At 44.9% G+C, this 23658-nt stretch overlaps 1 protein-coding gene across 1 annotated transcript in view; it reads left to right on the top strand.

The window, feature by feature from the left end:
* LOC138568676 (hydroperoxide isomerase ALOXE3-like) overlaps positions 1-23658 on the top strand; it is a 411617-nt gene that overhangs the window by 136779 nt on the left and 251180 nt on the right. Inside the window, exon 7 of the mRNA XM_069646461.1 lies at positions 11122-11265. Coding sequence (XP_069502562.1) covers positions 11122-11265 — 144 coding nt within the window. The remainder of the gene's footprint in view (positions 1-11121; positions 11266-23658) is intronic.

Raw genomic sequence — 23658 nt, 5'->3', positions numbered from 1 at the left:
GGTACAGTTTGCATGTTATTCGTAACATCTATACACATAAATTATCCGCAGCCTTTCTCTATGCATTAGGGTCACCGTACATACACTGGCCCTCCCAGACTGACAAAATTGAAGGACTAATCTGGAGAAAAATACTAGGGTTAACAAACTATTCACCCATTGAGGCAGTCTGACTGGAGAGGAGATTAATCTCTCTATCTGCTCTAATCCAGTTTAATAGAGCTAAATTGTATGTTAAGATTGTGCACGCAGGACCCAACTCACTTCTATTTATCCTTCAATCTGCACCGGATAGTGGAACAGTTTCAGTAGTGAATAGATTTAAGGAAATGAATGAGCAATTCTTTGTAAAACTGTGTTGGACTCCACGCTGGCAGCAAGTCGAAGGCTCTTTGCTTAAGTCACTAAAAGATTGTGTGGAAAAATATGACTGGGTGAAAAGCCATGAGAAGTTTGCTAGTATGAGTTCCTTGGAAACTTTCTCCAGGATGTTTTTTACGTACAAACAGCCACAATTATATCAAAAGCTATTATCCTCATTAATTACGCGAAGAATATTTCTGAATATCAGACTGAATCACTGAAGTGTCCTGGAAATCAGGGGTGCATCGTCTGGTATTCCAATGAATGAAAGATCATGTAGAATCTGTCTAGATAGGACCGAAGTTGAGTCCACAAGACATGTCCTGACAAGATGTCCTACCATGAGTACTGTATACGAATGCTATCTTTCTAAATATGTTGAAGATCTTAAGCGTCTAACCTGTGAATCATTCTGGCTGAGATGTCTGTCAGGAAATAGCAGGAGTTTGACCATAGCCATTACACAGGTGTGGAAGTGTGCTGATAAGTACCTGAGAAAATTTGAAGACGATGTAAAACTGATAGCAGATCTTTAATTTGTTGCTTTTTATGTACTAGTGCTGCAATCTATCTTCTTAATTATTTCTAAAATCGGCTTAGACTTGATGGGAGCTTGAATTGCTTTATTTATAGCTTCTTTCTTTTATTTGAATTTTCTCATTTTTGGAAGGTGAACAGATTGTATATGTTGTTGTTATGTATATGTGTAATCAATGTTTTATAACTATATACACAATAAAAAAAAATTTAAAAAAAATGTTCATCAACCACTGTAATGCTGGCCCCAGTGTTTCTAATGGCAGGAGTCTCCTGACCATCTACAGGTACACTGTCCACATAATATTATTTACTGTTATCATGTATGGTATTAGGAGACAGATTGAACCCCTGAAACTTTAGCCTTTTATCTGGGATCCCCTTGCACATGGCCACTAGACCAACAAACCACACATTTACCAACGCTTTTCTGGAATGGGGGTTTCTGGTAACCTCCCTCTGGTTTGGCCCCGGAGGTGTCACTAGACCTGTATGGCTTCCCTTGATATTTACCCTTATGGTGTTTGTGGCCCTCTTTTGGTGGTGGGGGATTAGAATTTTCATTACTATCTTTCTTGTGCTTCTTCCCCTCATCCATTTTCTGAGTTGCCCCAGAATCCTTATGAGTGGCCCTGTTGGCTACCCATAAGTCAGCAGCCTGAGCTAGTCTCTTGGTATCAAGTTCCTTGGAGTCAGCCAAGTGCTGTCTCAGCTCAGGGGTGCAGGCATCAAAAATAGCATCTAGTAGAAACAAATGTGTGATTCCTTCAAAGAAGTTCACTTTGTAACCCCTAACCCAACCATCTAATTTTTCCATGCATTCACAAACCCGGGTAGCCCTGGAATCCCATCCTTTTTCTTATGATCTCTAAATATTTTGAGGCATTGGGAAGGAGTCTTTCCAAACCTGGCTTTAGGAGCCTGTTTGACTAGTTCATAGTCCAGTCTATTAGTAGCATTCAATTCCATTACAGCATCACAGCCGTTCTGGGGGAGCATAGACATTATCCATGAAACTAAATCATTCCCTTTTATACCTTGCAAATCATAAGTGAATTCAAATGTACTCAACCTTTCCAAACCATCAAGCTTAGGATCATACACACTCACCGCCTCTTTTGGTAGGCGACGTCTCGTGTGACTTTCAGACCTAGAAGACCCTGAAAAAGAAGCAGCATCAAGAGACATCTTTTTCATATCATATTCATGCTGCATTTCCCTCTGTGTGTGCCCTCTGTCTTTTTCTTTGTCCTCAGATCGTACTGTGAGTGTTTTAAATTCTAGTTCAAGTCTCATGTTCTCAAGTGAGAGGTATTTTGGGCTTACTTTGTGACCTTGTGGGGTCATGGTAGGAGGTAACTGAGGTACAGGAGAAGGCCATGGAGGGATGATGGCAGACTCTTGGAATCCTTTTCATCCTCTGAACCATTTGGAAGATTAGAGCTAAGCTCTAAACTTTCATTCTCAGAATCTAATTCCATATCAATGGTGGCAGTAGGGGTTTATGGGCCTACTACCAGGATTCTGATGATTCAACAATTTTTGTATCAACTCAATTTTTCTCCCCTTACAACTCAGGTTCCTATGTTTACATACATTTTACAGTTCTACTGTAATTACAGCCATGGCCTGTTTATTGAAATTATCCATTGTTGATATGTTATAATTTACTGTTTGGTGGTGTCTAGCTTTATGGATGGTTTTACTGAACACGTGTCTAACCAGTAATCACTGTATTCCACTCTACACCAATCCCACCACTTGCCAGCAGTGTTTGGTAAGATTCTGTAGAGTCCATCTGGTGTGGGACTTTGCAAGACTTATCTGATTGGTATTAGTCACCTAGCTTTTAACATTGGCCTCTACTACACAAGTCAGTAGAGTGGCTGAGCAGCCAGGCGTATCTTAGAAGGGGACTGTGAGCTGTAGAGCAGTACAATGAAATCAGTAAATACAAGTATTCAAGTAAACACTTACACCCTTAAAATGTATATTAAATTATGTATTTATATATAAACAAAGCAAATGAATCAAACGAAATATGCAGCAACTAATAGTAACATCAATTAGAATTGCAGACTCAAGTTATCTCAGCAGCAATAATGCAGTTGAGTACATTATTTGTGTACTAAAACATTTCCAGCTCACATAGTGACAGCAATCAAGGTCAGTATTAGCACTTATGGATCATACAATATGTAGTTTGGATGGAAAGTGTTAGAGTAGAATAGAACATTGTAGCACTGTAACAATAGTCTTTCTTCCCAGAGGGATGTAGCAAGTCTTTTCTCTAGCAATAAGAGTGTAATACAATGAAAACCTGTAGAGGGAGCACGCACTGCCAACGCCATTAGGGTTCAGAAGGGATGACTTTAGGGAGCCAGGAGACCCACAGTCAATAGGACAGTTCTAGTTCTGATGCAATATTCTTTAAAAAAGTTAGTTAACGATCAATAGTTCTTTGAAGAAAGATCTAGGAGCTCAAGAGAACCTACCTGATGTGCACAGGTTGTTGGGCCTGCACAAGTGAATTCAAGTGAATCAAAAGAATAGAAAGGATCACTCCTCAAGCTAGAAAGCACTAGGTGGTTAAACCAAAAGCACCACAGTAAAACAGAGGGGGGTCTGGGAAACTCTCTACCAGCACGAACACAGCCCATTGACTTGTTCTTGGGTGGATGGCCCCTGGGAGAGTCTCAACCAAATCTTTAGCTCACTGTTCTTTTCACAGAGAAGAAATTTCCCCACACATCAGTTTTTGTCCTGCCCAGGGGCAGTCCAGCACCGAAATGCTAGGCAATTCTCCTCTGAACAAGACTACCACAGCAACCCCATACACGTGTTTCAGCCTAGTTGGCTATCATCAGTGAGGTGAAGCTATGCCTTTCGAAGAGCAGTGAGCAAGGGGTCCACGTCTGGATTCCCCTGGTAACTTAGGGTGAGACCCAAAGTTACTTGGTATGCAAAACAATGGGGGGTCTGGGAAACTCTCTACCAGTACAAACACAGCCCATTGACTTGTTCTTGGGTGGATGGCCCCTGGGAGAGTCTCAACCAAGTCTTTAGCTCACTGTTCTTTTCACAGAAGAGAAATATCCCCGCACATCAGTCTTTGTCCTGTCCAGGGCAGTCCAGCATCGAAATGCTAGGCAATTCTCCTCTGAACAAGAGTAACACAGCAACCCCATACATATGTTTCAGCCCAGTTGGGCATCATGAGTGAGTTGAAGCTGTGCCTCTCCAAGAGCAGTGAGCAAGGGGTCCACGTCTGGGGAGACCCCTAAGTTACCAGCTGTTGGTACTCTTGTTCAGAGAGAAATTGCCATAGCATTTGGGTGCTGGACTGCCCATGAGGGCGGACAAAGATTGATATGCAAATGGATATTTCCCATCTGTGAAAGGTACAGAGAGCAAAAAGTGTGTGCTGCAAACTCTCCTCTCAGAACAAGTTATCATGCCATGTTCTTTCTGGAGAGGAGCGCCTGCTACCTTTTTTGAAATATTTGTAAGGAACTTGGGGTTGGTCACCCTGAGTTACCTGGGGGCAACCAGACGTGGATTCCCTGTTCACTGTGCTCAGAGAGGCACACCTTCACCTCACTGATGAGGCCCAACAAGGCTGAAACACGTGTATGGGGTTGCTGTTGGTACTCTTGTTCAGAGAGGAATTGCCATAGCATTTCGGTGCTCGACTGCCCATGTGGGCGGGACAAAGACTGACATATAAATGGATCTTTCCCATCTGTGAAAGGTACAGTGAGCAAAATGTGTGTGCTGCAAACTCTCATCTCAGAACAGTTTATCATGCCATGTTCTTTCTGGAGAGGAGCGCCTGCTACCTTTTTTTAAATATTTGCAAGGAACTTGGGGTTGGTCACCCTGAGTTACCTGGGGGCAACCAGAGGTGGATTACCTGCTCAGTGTGCTCAGAGAGGCACAGCTTCACCTCACTGATAAGGCCCAACGAGGCTGAAACACGTGCATGGGGTTGCTGTTGGTACTCTTGTTCAGAGAGGAATTGCCATAGCATTTCGGTGCTGGGCTGCCCATGTGGGCGGGACAAAGACTGATATGCAAATGGATATTTCCCTTCTGTGGAAGGTACAGTGAGCAAAAAGCGTGTGCTGAAAACTCTCATATCAGAACAGGTTATCATGCCATGTTCTTTCTGGAGAGGAGCGCCTGGTACCTTTTTTCAAAAGTACCTTATAATTCAAGCAGATGTTTCAGCTGCCTTCCTTCTTGATGCAGCGATGCAGACCCTTGTTCCTGGACCTTGGTCGTGGTGACGAAAGGAAGAAGGCCCGACCAGCTTCTGTGGCAGCACTCGAGAGAGAGAATCTGCAGCAATGGATTCCACCTGTTTCAGCGGCTCTTTGTGGTTTTGGCAACTTTTTCTCAGCACCAGAGAGGAACGAATGTCCCTGGTTGGAATTTCCTCTGTCCCTCGGTCCCGAACTCTGGTGAGGGGACTCTGGACAAAGATGTCTTGTTTTTGTAGACTTACATGGATGCTTGCAAAGTTTCAGCCGAACTCATCCTTCAGAAGAAGTTGCACTCGTGGATGGTCCACGTACCCCAGGTATTGGGAAATTGTAGCACAGGAAGGTCACAGCGACACAGGGTTTGGTCCAGAACAAAGCAGGCCTTGAGACTAGTTGGTCCCACTAGCCTAAGGAAGGAAGCCCTCCTTGGCGGAGCTTCCCTGTCAATGAGAAGACCGGGTTGGGACAGCTGCAAGGCTTCACCAGTGTTTTTGCAGTCCTGGAAGGTGCTGCTGGCTTCACTCTGCATCTTTTTCTATGGATTTGATGTTCCAGTCATTGACTATGCCTGTAATCCCAAAACCCTTGCCTTATATGCAAAATCTGATTCATTCACAGCACCAAGCTGTCAATCACACATGTGGGGTCATCCGTTAGGACACCCACCTTCCCAGCTGGAACTGGTTTTGGCCCAGCATGCCTGCAAAGGCCAGTGAAGTTCTGGGCTCCTCCCTCACGTCCTGCCTTCCCAGATAAACTAGCGCCTGTGCAGGCATCAGGGCTGAAACCCACCAAAGATAAAACACACCAAAGACTCAAACCTAGTTTAAACAACAGATTTAAAGCCCAGAAGGGACGAACAAACAAGAAATGGCAAAAAAAGGAGACAGGGGCCAATTTGGTAAAATGGCCACCGTTGGGTGATGTACTGCAGCTGAGAAATCAGCCTGCAGATACACTGCACAAACGGCAGTCAAAAGAAACCACTGCCACCAGCCATTCACGTTAGTTAGTGTAACAAAAGGTTACATGATAAGTGGGATAAGGAGTTACTATGTAACCCCACAGCACTCCACATAATGTGGTGTGTGCTGGACCCACAAAGGAAAAAGGTAAGCAAGATAAAAGTTGTCCTACTATTCTTGGGGAACTGTAATTCACATAAGAACATGTATTTTAACATTAAGAGGAGTCAAGAGACTCCTCAGTGGCACTTCACAAAGGGTGCTGTGTGTCATTATATAAAATGTGGATGCCTATGGAGTTTACCAGACTCCATTAAACATAAGGAACACAAGATCTTAGTCAGAGGTAAAAGGCATGAGTGTGTGGCAATAAAGCCCACTCACTCAGGAGGTTAAAATCAAAAAGATCCCATATTCCAGCAAAGGGCTGGGGGTCTCTAAGGTTAACGGGAACTGCAAATTCTCCCTAACAATCAAACATCCCATTGCCCCCTGTTGGATACATATATGTTAGGTCATGAGAGGCCAAAGGAAAGATGAAAAAAGAAGGAAAGCACAGAACCTATCATGCCAAAATGAAGCTTTAAGTTGTGGATTGTCCCAGGAAGAGAGAGGAACACTTTAGGCAGACATAAGGAGTTATGTTTGTGTGCTTGCATCTTCCTAGAAGGTTTGAATACTGCTACTAATGTTCATCACCCCAGGTCCTGAATCCTTCCTGTCCCACCCTTGTTTCCCTGATAGTGTGATGCATGCCCTTTCCCAGTTCCATCCGATGATCACGGCACAGAACCTTCCACATAAATGGCTTTCCGAATGTTAGACCAGACTCTGTCTCGGGTCTATTTGTCATCAGCCTAGGCCCGTCTCAGTCTTTTCTTTAGTTATGGCTCGTAGAACCCATCACACCGTGAGAATATGCTTACCGGGAACGGGGTGGCGGGGAGCATTTGCATTAGGCGACAGCCCATTTTTACTTGTACTCACTCTGTCTTGACAGTCAACCTTGATGCTCTAGAAGGACCTCTAGACAAACAGCTCAAAAATAAAGATGTTGCTGTTTAGGCGTCTACAACGATTTACTGCTCAATGTAACTATCCCACCCACCCACACTATGTGAACCCCTGCTTTCCCAATGCACGCGCTGTGTAAGCTTGACATCACCTTTGAATCCAAGCAACCATTCATCCTACCCCAGAATGGTTGAATGTCGAAATTTTTATTTCATCTCATTATAAATGGTGCCCTTCCTGATGACACGTCTTTCGGCAGAGTTGCCTTTATCAAATCAGGCCGCAGTCATCTTTCATTGTTTGGTTTGAATACTCATGTTCCGTAATTCATGGGTCAAATCCCTTCATAACGTAACTGTGTTCCCTGGCGCAGTTCTCCGGGAGTTTCCTTTTCTCTGTATTATTTTTCAGTTTTTGGCTTTCTTTCTGCCTACTCCAGTGAGACGCGACAGATCACAGACAGGAAATACGTACTACAATAGTTGAAATACTAAAGGGCTAAGGGTATCTAAAGGCGTTGCCAACAAGACCTGCATATATGGTACTATGGAACTCTGATTATCAATAGAGGCCTCAGCAGCCATTTTTCTTTTGATTCTCTTAGTTATGACCACCCCTCTTTTTTGATGCATTCATTGCTTGCCATCTGTTCTATTTTCTAATGTCGTTTAATTCTGAACTTTCCTTTGTGTTTATTTCAAGATTTGAACATTGCACTACCTTAACCAAAGTTTCTGTTCTACTTTTGTAATCTGATTCACCATGTGTTTTCACCAAATTCCGTCCTCATTTTGGTTTTTTTTTCTAATTAATAATGCTATTCTTAACCCAACATGTTCAACAAATTTTGTTTTGCAAATTAAAAATGCTATTAAAGTTGTTCAACACAAAGGACTGTTTTCAGCATCTACAGAGGCTTAAAATAATTGTGATATCTGCTTTTGGATACACCATTAAAAATCAACGAAACTTATTTAAAATTCTGCTCTAGCATGGTGGATACTATTGGTATATACATTTCTTTGAACATCCCAATCAACTTGCCTTACGGACTCTCCCTACTATATTTTCTTTGTATGAAAAGAAGACCAGCCTCAGCAAAAGCCAAATTGTGTGTCTTACATTCATCCTACCCGTTAACAGTGTCACCAGAAATGTTTGCTTCCACCTTCTTCAAGGGCTCCTTGCGCTGCTACCATTGCAAAACAGGATTGCCCTTGCTCTCACGGTGGGTATCTACCGGAGAGAAACTGCAATAGATTTAGCACGAGACAGCTAGCCAAAACATTGGCTAACTCAAAAGGGCACCCCAGTGTGCAGCTACGCTCTTCCTTTGGTCCAAAGCTGATCACATCACCACTTTATTGAAGTGACATCCCTGGGTACCAGTCAAGCAGAGGATGGAATTCAAGGCCCTCTGCCTTGTTCATGAAACTTTGTTGCAGCCTGTCCTATGAAATTGGTGCATTCTTATTCTTCCACAGATACCCAAGTGTGACCACCCAAAACAGACATGTTAAGTCACAGGGAAATAATTACAAATACATTGATGGCAGAACCTATCACTCACAAAGCACATCACTATAACACTCAATTCCTTTACTCCTCCACCTAGAGACTGGTTTCAGAAGCTACTGGAGCAGTTGGAAAACCCAACCCTTCCTCTGAACATTTGGGGCTGGCTCTTCCTATGTCTTTCATCATCTCGTCACCCCCTACTCCCTTTACTCTCCCTGGGATCAAACCTATAACACCTTACACCCAAACACCCTACGCCCTTGTGAGATGTGTCTTGGAGCAGCTGAGGTGCCGAGTGACCAATAAATACTATCAACAAAACAAATAATGAGACATATGTGTCCTCTGCCTGGAGTCAGTGGGCTGGTGACTGGAGAAAGGAATCAACTCACATTTTGCACAAACAACAGCCTTATACATAATACAACCTCATTATAACCCCACCAATGGCCCATGAATGAGATGACCTTTAGCCGAGGATCTGCAGCAGAGCTTCAGTAAAATTTACTGAACAGGAAGTGAAAACATCCAAACCCTACACACTAGGAAGTCCGTTCATTTTTGGGAATGCTGCTTTTCAGAAGAAAAAAGAGCACTTCGATTTGAAAAAAAAATCCTTTTATGGACAAGTATATGCACAAACAATGGCTCCCTCAACATTCACAAAGCTTGCTATACTGTTGAATTTGACCTTAACTGCATCCATTGTATGGTGATTGTGAAGGTTATCTTCAAAGCCAGTTAACATTGGTGACCTTTTATAAAATGCCCCCAAATTCATTTAGCTATATTCCATGACCTATATACATAGTGTGCAGAAATGAATATTAACAGAAATGCAATACTGTAAGTAGTTTTAGTAAGAGGGGCACATGAATATTTTTTATTGATTATTTATAAGGTGCTTATATAGCAAGACAGTGTTTCTAAGCACCACAAGGCAAAAGAGAAGGAAAGAAGGGAGCAAATGAACAATGGAAATCACAAAGAATAAATAACAACAAAAAACGGGCCTACTAGGCCTTGTGACATTTGGGACGTTGAAGTGCATAGGAAACAGGGGATGGGGGTTTTTAGGGTAAGTGCTAAAGAGCCCCCTGGGAGTGTGGGGGTGCCAGAGGTGCCTGTTGTGGAGGCAAAGGTAAGCGCATGGGCGGAGGCCTCCCAATCAAAATCAGGGAGGTCTAATGCCCACCAGGTAAGTGCAAGGCTGAGACAAACCACCCAACTAGCAGGTGTGGCCCAAGAGGGCAGTGCAACGGAGGGTGGCGGATGCTGTTGTCAATTTGGCAAATGGCCAGGACCCTATTGGACTCTTTAGAGCCCTGGCCTCCAATCTCTGTGGCTGTGAGATGGTTAGCATGGGAGGGAGAGAGAGGAGGAGAAGAGAAAGGTCTTGAGTTGTTTGCGGAACTTGATGTGATCCGGTATAAGACAGAGAGAGAGAGACTGTTCCAGAGGAGGGAGCCAAAGAGAGAGATCTGCCCCCAGCTCTCTGCTTGGAGAAGCATCTGACCAGCAGAGAATTGGAGTAATGCGTTGCCATTCAGTTCCAGGTCTTCTTGTAGGACTGCTAGGTCAGTGTATACCAGGCCGGTGTTCTCTGAGCATCTATTGTGCATACACGTTCAGGTGTCTCACTAGAGTCCTGCCTTTTGGAGTTGTAAGAACTGTTTCTATGCACAGAACATGTTGCTTGCTAGCAACAGATCTTGCAGTGCACAAAAGTTTGATTGTGATGGTGTGTGTTCTTAACTGTTCAATTAAGTAGAGATTGCATATTATGGGTGTATTGCTATTTACACTGATTTCACACCTTTTCCGGCAATAAAGACACTTCTGCTGCCAGGGGCACTGCACTGAAAGCTTCTGTATTTAGTGGCATTAGTCTGTGGTCTTAGCATTACTCTACCAGATCTCTCTTGCAGGGTTTTCCAACTCCAAGCCTTGAGGGCCGGGATCCTGACGTGTTTCCAGGACAAAATATCCCTCATTAATATTCATGAGGAAAAAAGCACATACATTTAGAATCATGGTATACAAATGTATCTCATGAATATTAATGAGATGCCCCGACATGGATCCGGCCCTCGACGCCTGGAGTTGGACAACCCTGCTAGAGGGTAAAACTCTCGAGCTAAACCCTTTTGCTGTCAATTCACTGTTTCACCATTGAATCTCCCCAGGTTGCTGTCACTGGCCGATTTTGATTTTTGAAGTGCTTCTGGGTAGCCATCCCACGATGCACTACTTATACTGTTATGAATAATGGTTGCGCTTAAGTCTAGCTCCCTTGAGTTTCATGGCATTTGCTTCTCTCTTACACTGCAACATGCTCACCTCTTGTCCTGCACTTTTTTATTTCAAGAAGGTGTTTGTGTACCAACCTCTTCCATTGTCTTCTTGATATTTTCAAAAGCTGTCCCTTGTCTCACTCCACTGTCTCTCTTCTTCCACAGAAAGGAAACATCTTCATTGTAGATTACAAGATCCTCGAGGGAGTTCCTGCTCGCATCATCAATGGGCGCCAGCAGTACATTGCAGCCCCCATGTGTCTCCTCTACCGGTCTCCAGACAATGAGATGATCCCCATAGCCATCCAGGTAATCGCAGGCTCCGGCGCCTCTTTCCCAGATCAGCATCCTTAAGAGACGGGGAAGCGGGTGAGAGGGAACAGTTGAGGAACACTCAGCAGAGCTGCACAGACAGCTGAGCTGGTACTAATGCATGGTTTTATTTGGGAGTGCATGTCCAGAATCCCCAACATCCACTATCTGACTTAACCACCACATTTTCACACTCCTGTTCCATGCACATACTCAACACACATTACTATTCTCGCCTTACCATTTCCACGCACTCATCTGATTGCTCCTCCATCCAAAAAAACCTCCCTCCCCCTGCCCACTGTGTGATGTGGTCCCTTGAAGCGGTATGGGGATGATGTCCCGGTCTCTCCGAAATTGGGTCACAGGGGAATACCACACTAGTCATGCTATCAATAATGTCCCTTTAAGTAACTGTTAGGGAGATGTAATGCTGAGCTCCGTGACCCACAGTACTGATCCAATTTCCATTAAATGATTGTCCTCTGTTACTGAACAAGGTACTTATATGCTCTCTGAATATGTAATAACCAAACAGGTAGATGAAGAGCAGCCAGAGGCCCAGGCGGCTCTCCTCATGGGCCCCAGTGTGCAAGCATGAACGCGCATGCATAATTTATCCCAATCCAAGATGGCCACCCAGCCTTTTTAAGGCTCGTCCGGTGACACTTAGAAAAGCTGGCATGCACCCAAGTCCATAAGCCTTTTGCCTCCAGGAAATCCCAGAACAGAAACAATTAGAAAGTTCAGCTGCAGTGAGTTAGGAAGGACATGCCCAGGGGTAGACCGAATGGGTATGAAAGAGAGCTCAGAGGAAATAGCATTGTGAGTTTGGAGTAATGTAATGTAATAGAATTTGTAAAGCCCAGCTAAGGCCTGGGGGCATCAAGAGGCTGATGGGAAAACATCCCCGGAAAGGAGAGAGGAACAAAAGCCCTTTAAAACAGCCATGTTTTCAACTGCTTGCGAAAGATGGAGTAGCTGAGGATCAAGGAGCAGAATGATGGAGCAATCAAAGGAGAAGTTGGAGGAGGTGAATAGGTGAAATTGAGGTGGTGGAGGAGGAGGTGGAGGGGAAGAAGAAGGAGAGGTTGCAGGGTGAACTGCAGAAGAGGAGGTGATGAAGCAAGTGAGGTTGGAGGGAGATGAGCTGAAGCAGGAGACGTTAGAGGAGTTGGAGACACAGAAGGAGATGGTGAAGCAGAAGAAGTTGGAGGATAGTCAGAGCAGGGCAGAGGCTGGTGTTGAGGAGTGAGGAATTTAAAAGGAGGAGTTTGTGGAATGGAGTTAAAAGAAGAATGATGGGGCGGTAAACACATAGGATTCCCTTGAAACAGGAGAGAATAGTCAAGAAAGGGTGAGAGGCATCGTAAGCCTACAATTTTGCTGGGAGCAGGAGGAAGAAGAATAGTATGCGCCAGTGCATCAAGAAGGACATCCTGAAGACTGTTCAAAAGCCAGAGGCAAGACAGGCCACCAACGCTCCAGTGAGCATCATGTGTATAAGGCCAGACAGATTGGGTGGGCCGGCGATAGTTTTCAGAGAGACAGAGGTGAACGTCATCAGAGACAGAAACCTTTAAGTCTTCCACAACTACCTCACCTCTGAGAGATGCTGTGGAACCTTCTGGTGTAGAGCCTGACACTACAACAAGAGTGTCTGGAATACCTTAGCAATGCTCTCCATCAGTGCTCTATTGGAGAGGCCACCCTCCCACTCAGACTGAAGCCATCAGAGGGAGCTATTAGCAAAGAATGTGAGTAATGCTGGAGGGAGGCCTCAAAAGACTATTTTTATCAAGAGACATTGGGCCTCATTAAGAGTTCAGCGCTGCAGGTACAAATGCCAGTAACGTGGCAGTAATTCCATAACTGCCATTTTACATCCGCTTTTCTGCACCACCAAATTAAATTCCAAAATAAGAGGTTCAGTGGAGGGTTTATCTCCAGAAAAACCTACACTTCACCTCTCAAAATCATCAAATGTACCACTGCTGAATTTCCACTCAGAGTAAATATGGTGAAATCCTCATGGAATCCTATGGACCCCAAAAGTGGTGATAAATGCTGCGATACCACCCGTTGTAAGCCCACAGTAAGTGGCAGTACTGGTAAACAAGTTTCGTGGTATTGTCATCAAACGATTATTGAACCCCTTTATGGTGAGCGTCAACTGGATCTGATGAACTTTGCAAGTTGTCGTAACCTACGACCATTGAGAATCCCGGGCCATATTAGGTAGTTACAGTCAAGTGGTGTTCGGGCACCTCGCCAGGATGAGTGGGTCAAGTTGAGTAGTTACGGTCATGTTTGATCAGGTGCAGAGTAGAGCTAGGTAGGTGGGTATATATAGAAGCAGGAGAGCGTGGATTAGTTCACAAAGTCTCTCATCCTGTTACGGAGGGCAATGTCATGTTTATAAGTACGGGGGAACAGGATAGGTGCAAATCTATATGCAGGGTTTAACCTAATGGTTTGTAGCATAGCATCAACAAAAGCGTTCCATAGGCATTCGGGTTGGAACAGAGACATGAATAAAATACATTTTAGAACAAAAGCACAAGGAGGTGTCAGCAATTGTAGCAAACAACGTTATTACATTAACAGTAGTACAGACTCACGGGGCCAGATCATAGTCCTAATGTTCAATGTCACCGTAGGGAAAATGTTCAGATTGTAGGCAGTATTAGGCAGTTGCAAGGTGTCATCGGGGAGTAATGTCAGGCTCACAGGTGTATCTGCATGAAGGGTGCCGGTCTTACTTCGGTCGGATCCGCATCCGGCTTCCCGTCAAGACATGGAAAGACAGGATCAGTGGCCTTAGAACAGGGCCTTGTAAGGGGGGCCGGCTTTGCCTCACGGCCGGAAGCCGACCTCCTATTTGCAGTGGGGCTGGACCAATCGTGTTGCCAAGGACTTTTTCCACGTCTTGCAGCCACCTTCCCTATTTCCTATCCAACTACTTATTGCATTCCTCCAATGTTCACTCTTATTTCTCTTTTATCCTTTTCTCTCTCCTTTTCCTCCCCTTTTATTCTAATTTCCTTCCTACTATCCCCTTCCCTCCATTCTCAATTCCCGTTTTATTTCCCTCTCCTTCTCTTTTGATTAGTTATTGTAATTAATTCTATTCTGTCAACTAGGGCTCTTATTTGAGCCATGGGTGTAATTGTAGGGGGGGGGCAAGGATGTTTGCCCCCCCCAACATTTGTGGCACACCATTTTTGTCCCGCTCATTTGGCAGGGGCCCCCCAATATGTTCAGCCAAGTTATTCCACTGGTTTAAGCTGAGGCGTATTTCTATCTCTCTTTCCCCCTGCCATTCCCTTCAGCATTTCTTTTCCTTTCTTTACATTCCTCCTTTCCTCATGTTCATCTCGCTTTGTCTTTTTCTCCCTGTAGAATCACACTATTCTCTCTCTTTCACTCTTCTTTTCTCTCAGTTTCATTTTTCATTTCCCTCTTTCTCTCATGTTCATCTCGCTTTGTCTTTTTCTCCCTGTAGAATCACACTATTCTCTCTCTTTCACTCTTCTTTTCTCTCAGTTTCATTTTTCATTTCCCTTTTCTTTCCAAATGCTTTCATTTTTTGTTTTGGCTATTAGGTGTCACTGAAAGTGCTATCTATAAAGCCGAAGCTATTGTCATTAAAATAACATGAGAGCTTGAAACAGGGGCTTTGGGTGCAGGTTTGTTGTAATACTTTTCAATGCAGTTTGGCATATGAGGATGGCTACCTGATAGTTTGACTATGTGTCGCACCCATTTAAAGCCGATCGTTAAGTGAAATGTACAGGAATTTCCTCCCATTCCCACCCGTTTTCCTTCCAGCCACACCCCCTTTTGCACTCAATTTCTACTGTGTGCTGGATTTGGCAGCCATATTTCGCTTTCAAAATGGTGGCCGTAATTTGTTAATGTTATTTTCAAGTTGTTTGACGTGATTAATGCTTTGAAAAATATTTACTGCATCTTTTCAGTTATGTTATACATATTTGTATGTATTTTGCATTAAAAATAACCAAGGTACTGTTAGTTACGTTTGGTTTTAAAATGTCTCCAAAAATGGCCATTTACTGATTTTTGGGTGGTGCTCAAGTGTCTTGTAAAGTCAGTATGGTTCTCCAGTCTGTGTCTGCTTCGAGAAGCAGCCATTTCCTTTCAGCATTAGAAGGGAGAGAGCACAGGATGTTAATTTTGTGTGTGCCACTCGAGGATAATTCGCCTGGGAGAAAAGTCATTTCACACAGCTGGGACTAATCGGTGGCAGCAGCCCCCACCTGTCTTCATACACGACTTTCATGGAACATATGGGATGACCATTTGCGTCGCAATCTTCATTTCCCCTGCCCTTCCACAGTACCAGTGTTTCCTTATTGAGCATTACAGGCACATCACACTTCCCTATCACCTCTACTAGGCAGTCTATTTTTGGTAGGCAGATGACTGGCTGCGTTTTGTGAAGACACGCCACCTCAAGGCATAGCCCTCAGCCACCTCATTCCTCCACCGCTTTTCCTTATTAGACCCAAGTAATTTTCAGCCCTGCCTAGAAATTGCAGATGAGGCTTTGTGACCTGGTGCAATTGCTTCCTCAACACCAATGGCTGGGTGACCACGACCATGTGTAACTTTATTTTATTGTGTTAATAACAATATGCGCAAGTAAGATAATCTTTTCCTTGACTACTATACTGCCTGGGGTATCAGGTATCGCCATATGTATCGTTGTCAGGAACGGCCATAGGCAATATTAGTGGGGATAATTTTGGAGGTAAACGGGCGCGGTGGTTGCGGGGGTGTCCTCCGCTCCCTTTAAAATAATATGGGGATTGCGGGGGTGTCCCTCGCATGTTCAATGGGTTAATATTGGCTCAGAAATACGGCGTCATTCTTCAATGGAGATATTTTTGTCGGGATATGAACACATGGATCCACTACCTGGTTCAGGTGGGCACCGAGTGAGCATGTAAACGTTCTCGCTTTTTTCCCTAGGGTTGCAGGTTTCGTGCTGGGCTTTGTGGTTGGTGGATGGGGGAAAATGGGGCAAACACCATTTATGTATTGGGGTTTTGTGAAGTTCTACTGTGCAATGTACAATGGAAAATCACCCTCACTAACGTGACAGGGGGTTTAGATTCTACTAAAGACAGGAGGCTAGTATTATGCATTACAATCTTTACTCTGAAACCACAGCAGCAAAGACAAAACGTTTACAAACAAAAACGTTTCAATAACAGAACTAAATAGAGTTCAATGTCAATGCCAGCGGGACTCCCCAATCCATCATGGAGGACAGGTCATGCCCTGTAGAGGACCACTGAGCAGGCACTCTGCTCTATATATGTCTTTTAATCTAAACCCAACTCCTCTTTCTGCAACTGTCTTGCACCAGATGCCCAATGTAACGATTCAACTGCGTAGCGCGGAGAAAGGATCCAGCGAAACTGAAGGAATCTCAACCTCTCTGCATCCTAAAGCTATGACGAAGCTCTTCTGGATAGAACTTCTCACCCGAAAGCTGAAACAATATGAAATAGAACAGGGTGGGTGGGTGGAATAAGAAACAGAAAAACAAAGGGAGGGTGGGTGGTCTAATGCTCGCCTCCTGTCTTTAATAGAATCTAAACCCCCTGTCACGTTAGTGAGGGGGATTTTCCTTTCTATGGCATGACAGGAGGCTTCATATTGTGCAAGTTCAAAGCCCTTGCACCCCAATCCCAATTCCAACCTGAGCAATACAATTGTGATAAAATAAAAATTATTCCAATTATTATTCCCATGAGCAATCAGCTGCTTTGATAATTCCCTCCCCACAGGAGAACATCCTAAACACTATAGCATCTTCAACTGAATAACCAAAGGAGCAATTGACACGTTCTCTCAGCAAAACCTACTTAATCCATAAGGTCCAAGGGCAGGAGACCCCGCAATAGTGTTCCCACAGGAATAGCAGCTGAGAGGTATAAGGGGTTAAGTCCAATTTAAGCATTTAAAAAAAACGTAATAACTCATTCATTACAAAATGTCCTGGAAACCTGGATAATAGACGGAGGAAACCCAACGGTTACCCCTTCTGGCAATAAAAAGTGATTTCCCCGCCCCCCGGGACAAACATTGAACTGTCCATAACTAAAGGACTGATACAGGAGAAGCACCTTAACAGGAAAGAAAAACCACATGGATAACTTTGAATAACAGTTGTATCGCAAACAATCCTTCCTTGGAAAGACAAAGATGTGGTAATCCAATACAATGTGATCGTTGCCTATAAGAAAACACTTAGTTAAGGTGGAACCCCAAAGCCAATGGACCTGAAGGTCCTGCGCACCAAGTACTGCCAAACCACTGTTTTCACCCTTAGCGACCATGTCTCGCTGAGATAATGGCAGTTAAATGCAAACATCGACATGTAATGTTACCCTTTGTAAACAGCTCCACCAGAAACCCCTATTTCTGCTAAGGGAGAAACAGAAGCAACATTTTTGACTCACATACCCATTCAATTAACAGGTGCCAGCTAAAAGAAACAGATTTATTAAAGGCTATCCCAAAGTCCTTGATGACACAGATAGAGCAACTCGAAAAACCTCGGAATCCCCAGTTAGAGATGTAAATATATATTCTAATGAATAACAGAGAGGAACCCTTGAAGGAACCATTCATAAGAGAAGACTGTCGGGCAGAGATAGGCCACGGGCGGAGAGGGATGATACTAGAAAATGTCCACTGTAAACCCTATAGGGATGTGAACCCCCCCCACCCCCGAGAAGGCCTACACTAGCTTTGTCGTCTGCTTGCGCAGCCGAACTCGCAGCCCTTCCCATCCTGGCAAAGGAGAAAAACACACCAAAAGGAACTGAGCAATCCCGGAGGAACAGACCGAAGACCGTGCACTGGCACCCACATTCTCACAAGGGAAAAGAGATCACTCAATCGGAACTCCAACCGTACAAGATAGTGGCAAAGAGAAAGTTAATAATTTAGCTTTTATATAGCGCTACAAACCCTCAGGTATCTGAGCACTGCTTGTTATTACACACGGTGTGTGGTGCTCATTTATGTATCTCGGAAGGCTTCAGACATGCCTGCGCGCGTTGGGAGAAAGGGAAACAAATGTTTCATTAGAAGTGGAATGCTCGCCTCACAGAAAGAAAAAAACCCACGCTACAAACAAATCTTTCCTAAGGCAAAGAGACTGGCTTCCACAATAAAACCAATAAAACTTAATACAAGGAAACACATTTCCTTCCCAAGGTGAAAATAGTAAAGTATTACTATAAAGTAAACACCTCACACCATATAATATATTCACAATTCAAAAGACAACTGCTCACTAGCATGCAAGACACAACTAAAAGGAGTGACTTAGCTGTGGTGTCAGCAGCAAACAAAGAGGTGTTGGGTTTAGAGGAAAGGACATATATAGAGGAGAGTCCCTGCTCATTGGTCCCCTACAGGGCATGACCTGTCCTCCATGATAGATTGGGGAGTCCCCCTGGCATTGACATTGAACTCTATTTAGTTCTGTTATTGAAACTCTTTTGTTTGTAAAAGTTTTTTCTTTGCTGCTGTGGTTTCAGAGTAAAGATTGTAATGCATAATATGAAGCCTCCTGGCATGCCATAGAATCCGTAACATCTTTCTTATCTTGTTGGTAATCGGGAACGTGTTGCGAGTTCTTGTTTGGTTACAGATTCATAAACCTAGGTAGATTTCTTGGTATGGATTTTTTGTGGCGTGATGTCTGGAACCGTGAGCTTTATTTTTAAAAACACGTTTATTTAGCTTTAGACAAATACGACCGTGTTTAATATTAACCGGTGCACATACTTAATATATAAAAAAGTGAGTATATACCTTCGTTGAAAATCAAATTGTGACAGTTTAAAATAAAATGTTTGCTACCCGCAGCAGCCCGTTACGCACACTGTGTGCACTGTGCAGTACACATGGCTTCCGGTTCTTCATCAGTCACCGTTTGACAGTTTTAGTAGTTTATTTTTCCTGAGCTTCTTGCCTCGTGAATGGCACTCGTGTTGTCTTGGTTGTTTGTAGCGCCTGTGGCTGCTCCAAAGCGCTGAAGTTGAAGAGTAGTAGAGTCGATTAAAGGAGAGGAGGGAGTCTCCTGCAAGTGCCACAAAGACATGGTCGAACCAAGCCTAGGTTAAAAAGCTGAAGTACAGAATGTATGTTTATGGTAATTAGTTGAGAGGGTAGGGTGGGTGCTCGGACGATCGGTGCTATGTGCGACATTGTTACTTTCATGATACTATCCTGTGATTGTAACCTTGTATGCCTTTCCTGCAAGTGTGACAAGCCATGCACCTTCTCTGTGAGCGGCCTTTTAGACTGTGCAGTTATTTTGTGTGAGCAGTGGTTGGTGGAGACTGTGCTCCTCCCTAGATTAGGCTAGTTTGCACATAAAAACGGTTCTGAACCTCGAATGACCATGTTCAACCAATGTCCCAGTGCCGCTGTTTTTTACATTGAAGTTAGAGGGGCTGATCACAAAGTCCACAGGGCAATCAGTCATTTCATTCCTATGAAAAGCTGCGCAAAACGTACCTTCTTGGTTTGAGACATGACTACGAATAGTATGCAAGCTGTGCTTTTACTATTGCCTCATTTCCACTTCTACTTTTTCAAAATTGCGGTTTGAGGTTTCTACGAAAGAGTGTCTTGATGGCTCTGAGGTATGCATGAGAAAGGGCCTCCCTGGGAATCTAAGTTTTGTTTGTGGTCAGACGATTTCACAATAGTTGTACACCTTCTAGAAGTTAGGCATGAAACGTATTTGTTTCAGCATCTACCTACTGGCGGCCATTTTTGTATTTTGTGATTTGTTATTCATTGGTTAAAGAGCCGTTATTTTTATTTTCTCAAGTTACTTGTCTTTTTGGATTTTTGGAAGCATGCCTGAATAGGTACGTTGCCATGCTTGCTAACTTGATGCGTCTATTTCATAAATGCCGCCTCTTTCCTGATACCTTCTTGCCATGTACACAACACTAGTGTGATCTGTTTGCGTCATTGCTAATACTGAAGCAGACCACTAAATTCCCACTCTGGGCAGAAATCTGCCATATCATTTTTTGTTTTGTTGTCGTATCCCGATTATACTCGTTCACCGCCAGGCCGCTGTAATGTCACCATTAATGGGATGAAAGAGTCTGAAATATCAAATAATCAGCAACATTTTTATTTTGTCATTCGGTAGCCCTAAAGCACACCTTATTAGCCGAAGATATTGCATTAGAGTACAGCTACGGAGAAATGGCATATGAGAGATGCAAAGCTTACAGGTGTTTGATTATTTACCCACCCATTGGGTAATCATCCGCCTCCAACGTCTCATCCGCCTCCAACGTCCTCAGGGTCAGTAGCTTCTCCAAGCTACACGTTTGTGGTAGATCTCTTTCTTCGAATGGGGCCGCCATCTGGAAAAGCCTCTGTGTTACCCTTGCCTCAGGGTCCTGGTAGACATGTGGTACAAATGGCACAGAACCCTTCTTCGTGTCAACCTCTCTTTATTCTCTTGGTACATGAATGAATCCCTTTTCCCTTTGCCCCTCCTCTTTCCGCCCCCTCCCTCCCACCCTGGCGTGCCCTCTTTCTCTTAAAAGGCTCGCTCCTTTTTCACCCACAACACCTTCCCCACGCTTAAAGAGGAAGTCAGTGGTCTACATTTGCTCAATTAGCCACTGGGGTTTCCGCAGGGCTCTCTGCGCTCGGCATGGGGGTTCTCTCGTCTCGTCGGGTATCTTCGCGCTCGCCGTGTCCGCATTCTCTATGCTCCGGCTCTTCCGCCAATGTGTCCCCAGCCAGTGCAGGGTCCTCGAGGTACAGTCTCCTGAAGAAGGATGCGTTCCTCGTTACGTTACCCAGCTCTCCCGTGGCAGTCACGATTGTTTCTTTGATGTCTGTGACTAGGCGGGGTTCTGGGCTGTAGCGGGTGTCGGTCTTCTTGAGCTGTCTTTGTCATACAAGGACAGTCTGTCCTACGTCGAGGTGTTGTTCTTTGCCTTTCTTGCTCTGTCGGTCCACTCTTTTGCCAGTCTTTTCTTTTTCACATCTCGCTCCCAGATTGCGGCGTCTTGTTCAGGGGTGAAGTCCTCCCATCGGGGTAGATGGGTCCGGGGTTTCTATATCATCATGAGTTCTGTGGGCGCTTGGCCTGTTGCATCATGGGGGGTGTTCCTGTAGCTCCTGAGCATTCAGTGTATCGCTTGCGGGTGTGGCATTTGGTCTAGCAGGGCCTTTTACCTTGTCAGCTTGATGGTCGCCATGAACCGTTCCACCATCCCATTTGCTTGGGGCCATAGCGGTGTGATTTTCTGGTGGTGGAACACTAGGTGGTCCGCCAGTATTTTGAACTAGCGTCCTTGAAATAGGGATCTTTTGTCTGCCTTCACTGTGGCGGGCATGCCCCATTCGCTGAAGAGTTTGTCTATTATTGGTGCAACCTCATAGAAGGACGTCGATTGCATCTGTTTGATCAAAGGGAACTGGGAGTATTCATCAATCACTACTAGTAAGTGTCCTCCCTCTTTGAGGGGTCCGTAGAAGTCTATTGCGACTCTCTGCCATGGGCGCTCTGGTAGTGGCATAGATTGCATTGGGCTTGGGTTCGTTTTCTTTGCCGCTTTTTGGCAGGGTTCGCAGTGGGCTAGGACGTCTTCCACTATTGCGTCCATGTATGGGAACCATGCGTGGTTCCTTAGGATCTTTTTGGTGGTTTCTATCCCGTGGTGTCCCTCATGGGCTATCATCACTAGTGCTTTCTGGAGGCATTTTGGGGCCACTAGTCGGTGTCCCCTCAGTAGTACTGTAGCCACGAGCTCTGCCTGGACTTTGGCTAGGTGGAATAGTTTTTTTTTGCCAACGCCTCCTTCCTCAGCTCAGCCTTTTGTGTGCAGGTGCTTCCATTTGTTCTCGCGGGTGAGGTCTATCGCTGCTTTGATGGTGGGGTCACCCTCGCTTCTGGTAGCGAACTCCTCCTCCGAGATGGTGGGGGGCATGGCATTGGTAGATAAGTATGCTATGTACTCTTCCGCTTCCCAGTCTAGTAAGTCATCAGTGTTGGTGGTCGGGTGTCGTGATAGGTAGTCGGCGGAGTTGGCATCCCCTCCAGGCTTATGTATGTGGAGTCATATTCTTGTAATCTTATACCCCATCTTTCAATCCTGGGGGACATCTTTGTCTTGGGGTTCCCGAACAGGGATAGTAGCGCCTGGTGATCAGTGACGAGTGTGAAGCCTGCAGGTTGGTGATGGCCACAACTTTCTCTGGGTCAGCCATGATGCCCTTGTCCGAGAAAATGTAGCCAAAGACTCATAGACAGGTTTTGTTCACTTTACACTTGGGTCCGTTGAGGGTTAGGCCCGCTTCATGTAGGATTTTGCAGACCTTGAGGAGCGCTGTGTCGTGTTGTTCTGTGTTTTCCCAAAGATCAGAATGTCATCACTGTAGTTCAAGGCATTGATCTTTGGCGATATGAGCCTTCTGATGGTTTCTTGGAAGATTTACGCCGCTGAAGAAATCCCGAAGTTGAGGCGCTTGTATCGGAATAGGCCCTTGTGGGTGACGAAGGTGGTTATTGGTCTGGGTGAGGGGTCTATGACGAGCTGGTGGTATCTTTGGTTTAGGTCCAGCTTGGAGAAGTGGGTAGCCTGGTTGAGCCTGACGAGCATGTCCTCTATGCTTGGCCCCAGATGTCTCTCACGCTGTATGGCTGCGTTGGGGATGCGCATGTCGATGCATAGGTGCAGGCGGCCATTGTCCTTGGGGACAACTACCAAGGGGGACACCCATGGTGTGGGTCCATCTACCTTCTCGATGATGTCATTCTGTAACAGGAGGTGCAGTTCTCTGGTCACTTGCGCCTGGAGGTGGAATCCCACTCTACGTGGGTGCTGTGGTACGGGTGTTACCTGTGGGTCAATGTGCAATTTGATGATTGATCCCTTAAGCATGCCTACTCCTTCAAACAGTTTGGGGAAGCTTGTTTTAAGGGTCTCCAAGCTGAGGGGTTGGTGCGTTATCGACTGTATGTCCTGTCTGTTCGTGGGTATTCCTGGAGGATTTCCGCTGGGTTGTAGTGGAGGTCGATGAGGGCTAGGGCCCTGGCTGTCCGGTAGCTGAAAAGGCATCGGCTGACTGACGGGCTCTGTATGACATGTATGGATGTTGGGGTGGTGATGCCTCTGTGGGACAGGCCGCAGAGGAACTGTCCTCTGGATGCTACTGGGAGGTCTGCTCCCCATTGGAAAATGTGTGTCCTTGACTTGCAGAGGGGGTAGAGGTCTGCTATTCGGTGGTATAGCTCCTCGTTCATGACGTTGATGGTAGCTCCCGCGTGGACTATGAATTGGTTCTGAGTTTCTCCCA

Source organism: Ambystoma mexicanum, chromosome 1p, assembly GCF_040938575.1.
Source record: "Ambystoma mexicanum isolate Mex_15411 chromosome 1p, UKY_AmexF1_1, whole genome shotgun sequence".
Classification (NCBI taxonomy): domain Eukaryota; kingdom Metazoa; phylum Chordata; class Amphibia; order Caudata; family Ambystomatidae; genus Ambystoma; species Ambystoma mexicanum.
Note: the sequence above shows the minus strand (reverse complement) of the source record. Positions and strands in the feature narration are given on the sequence as shown.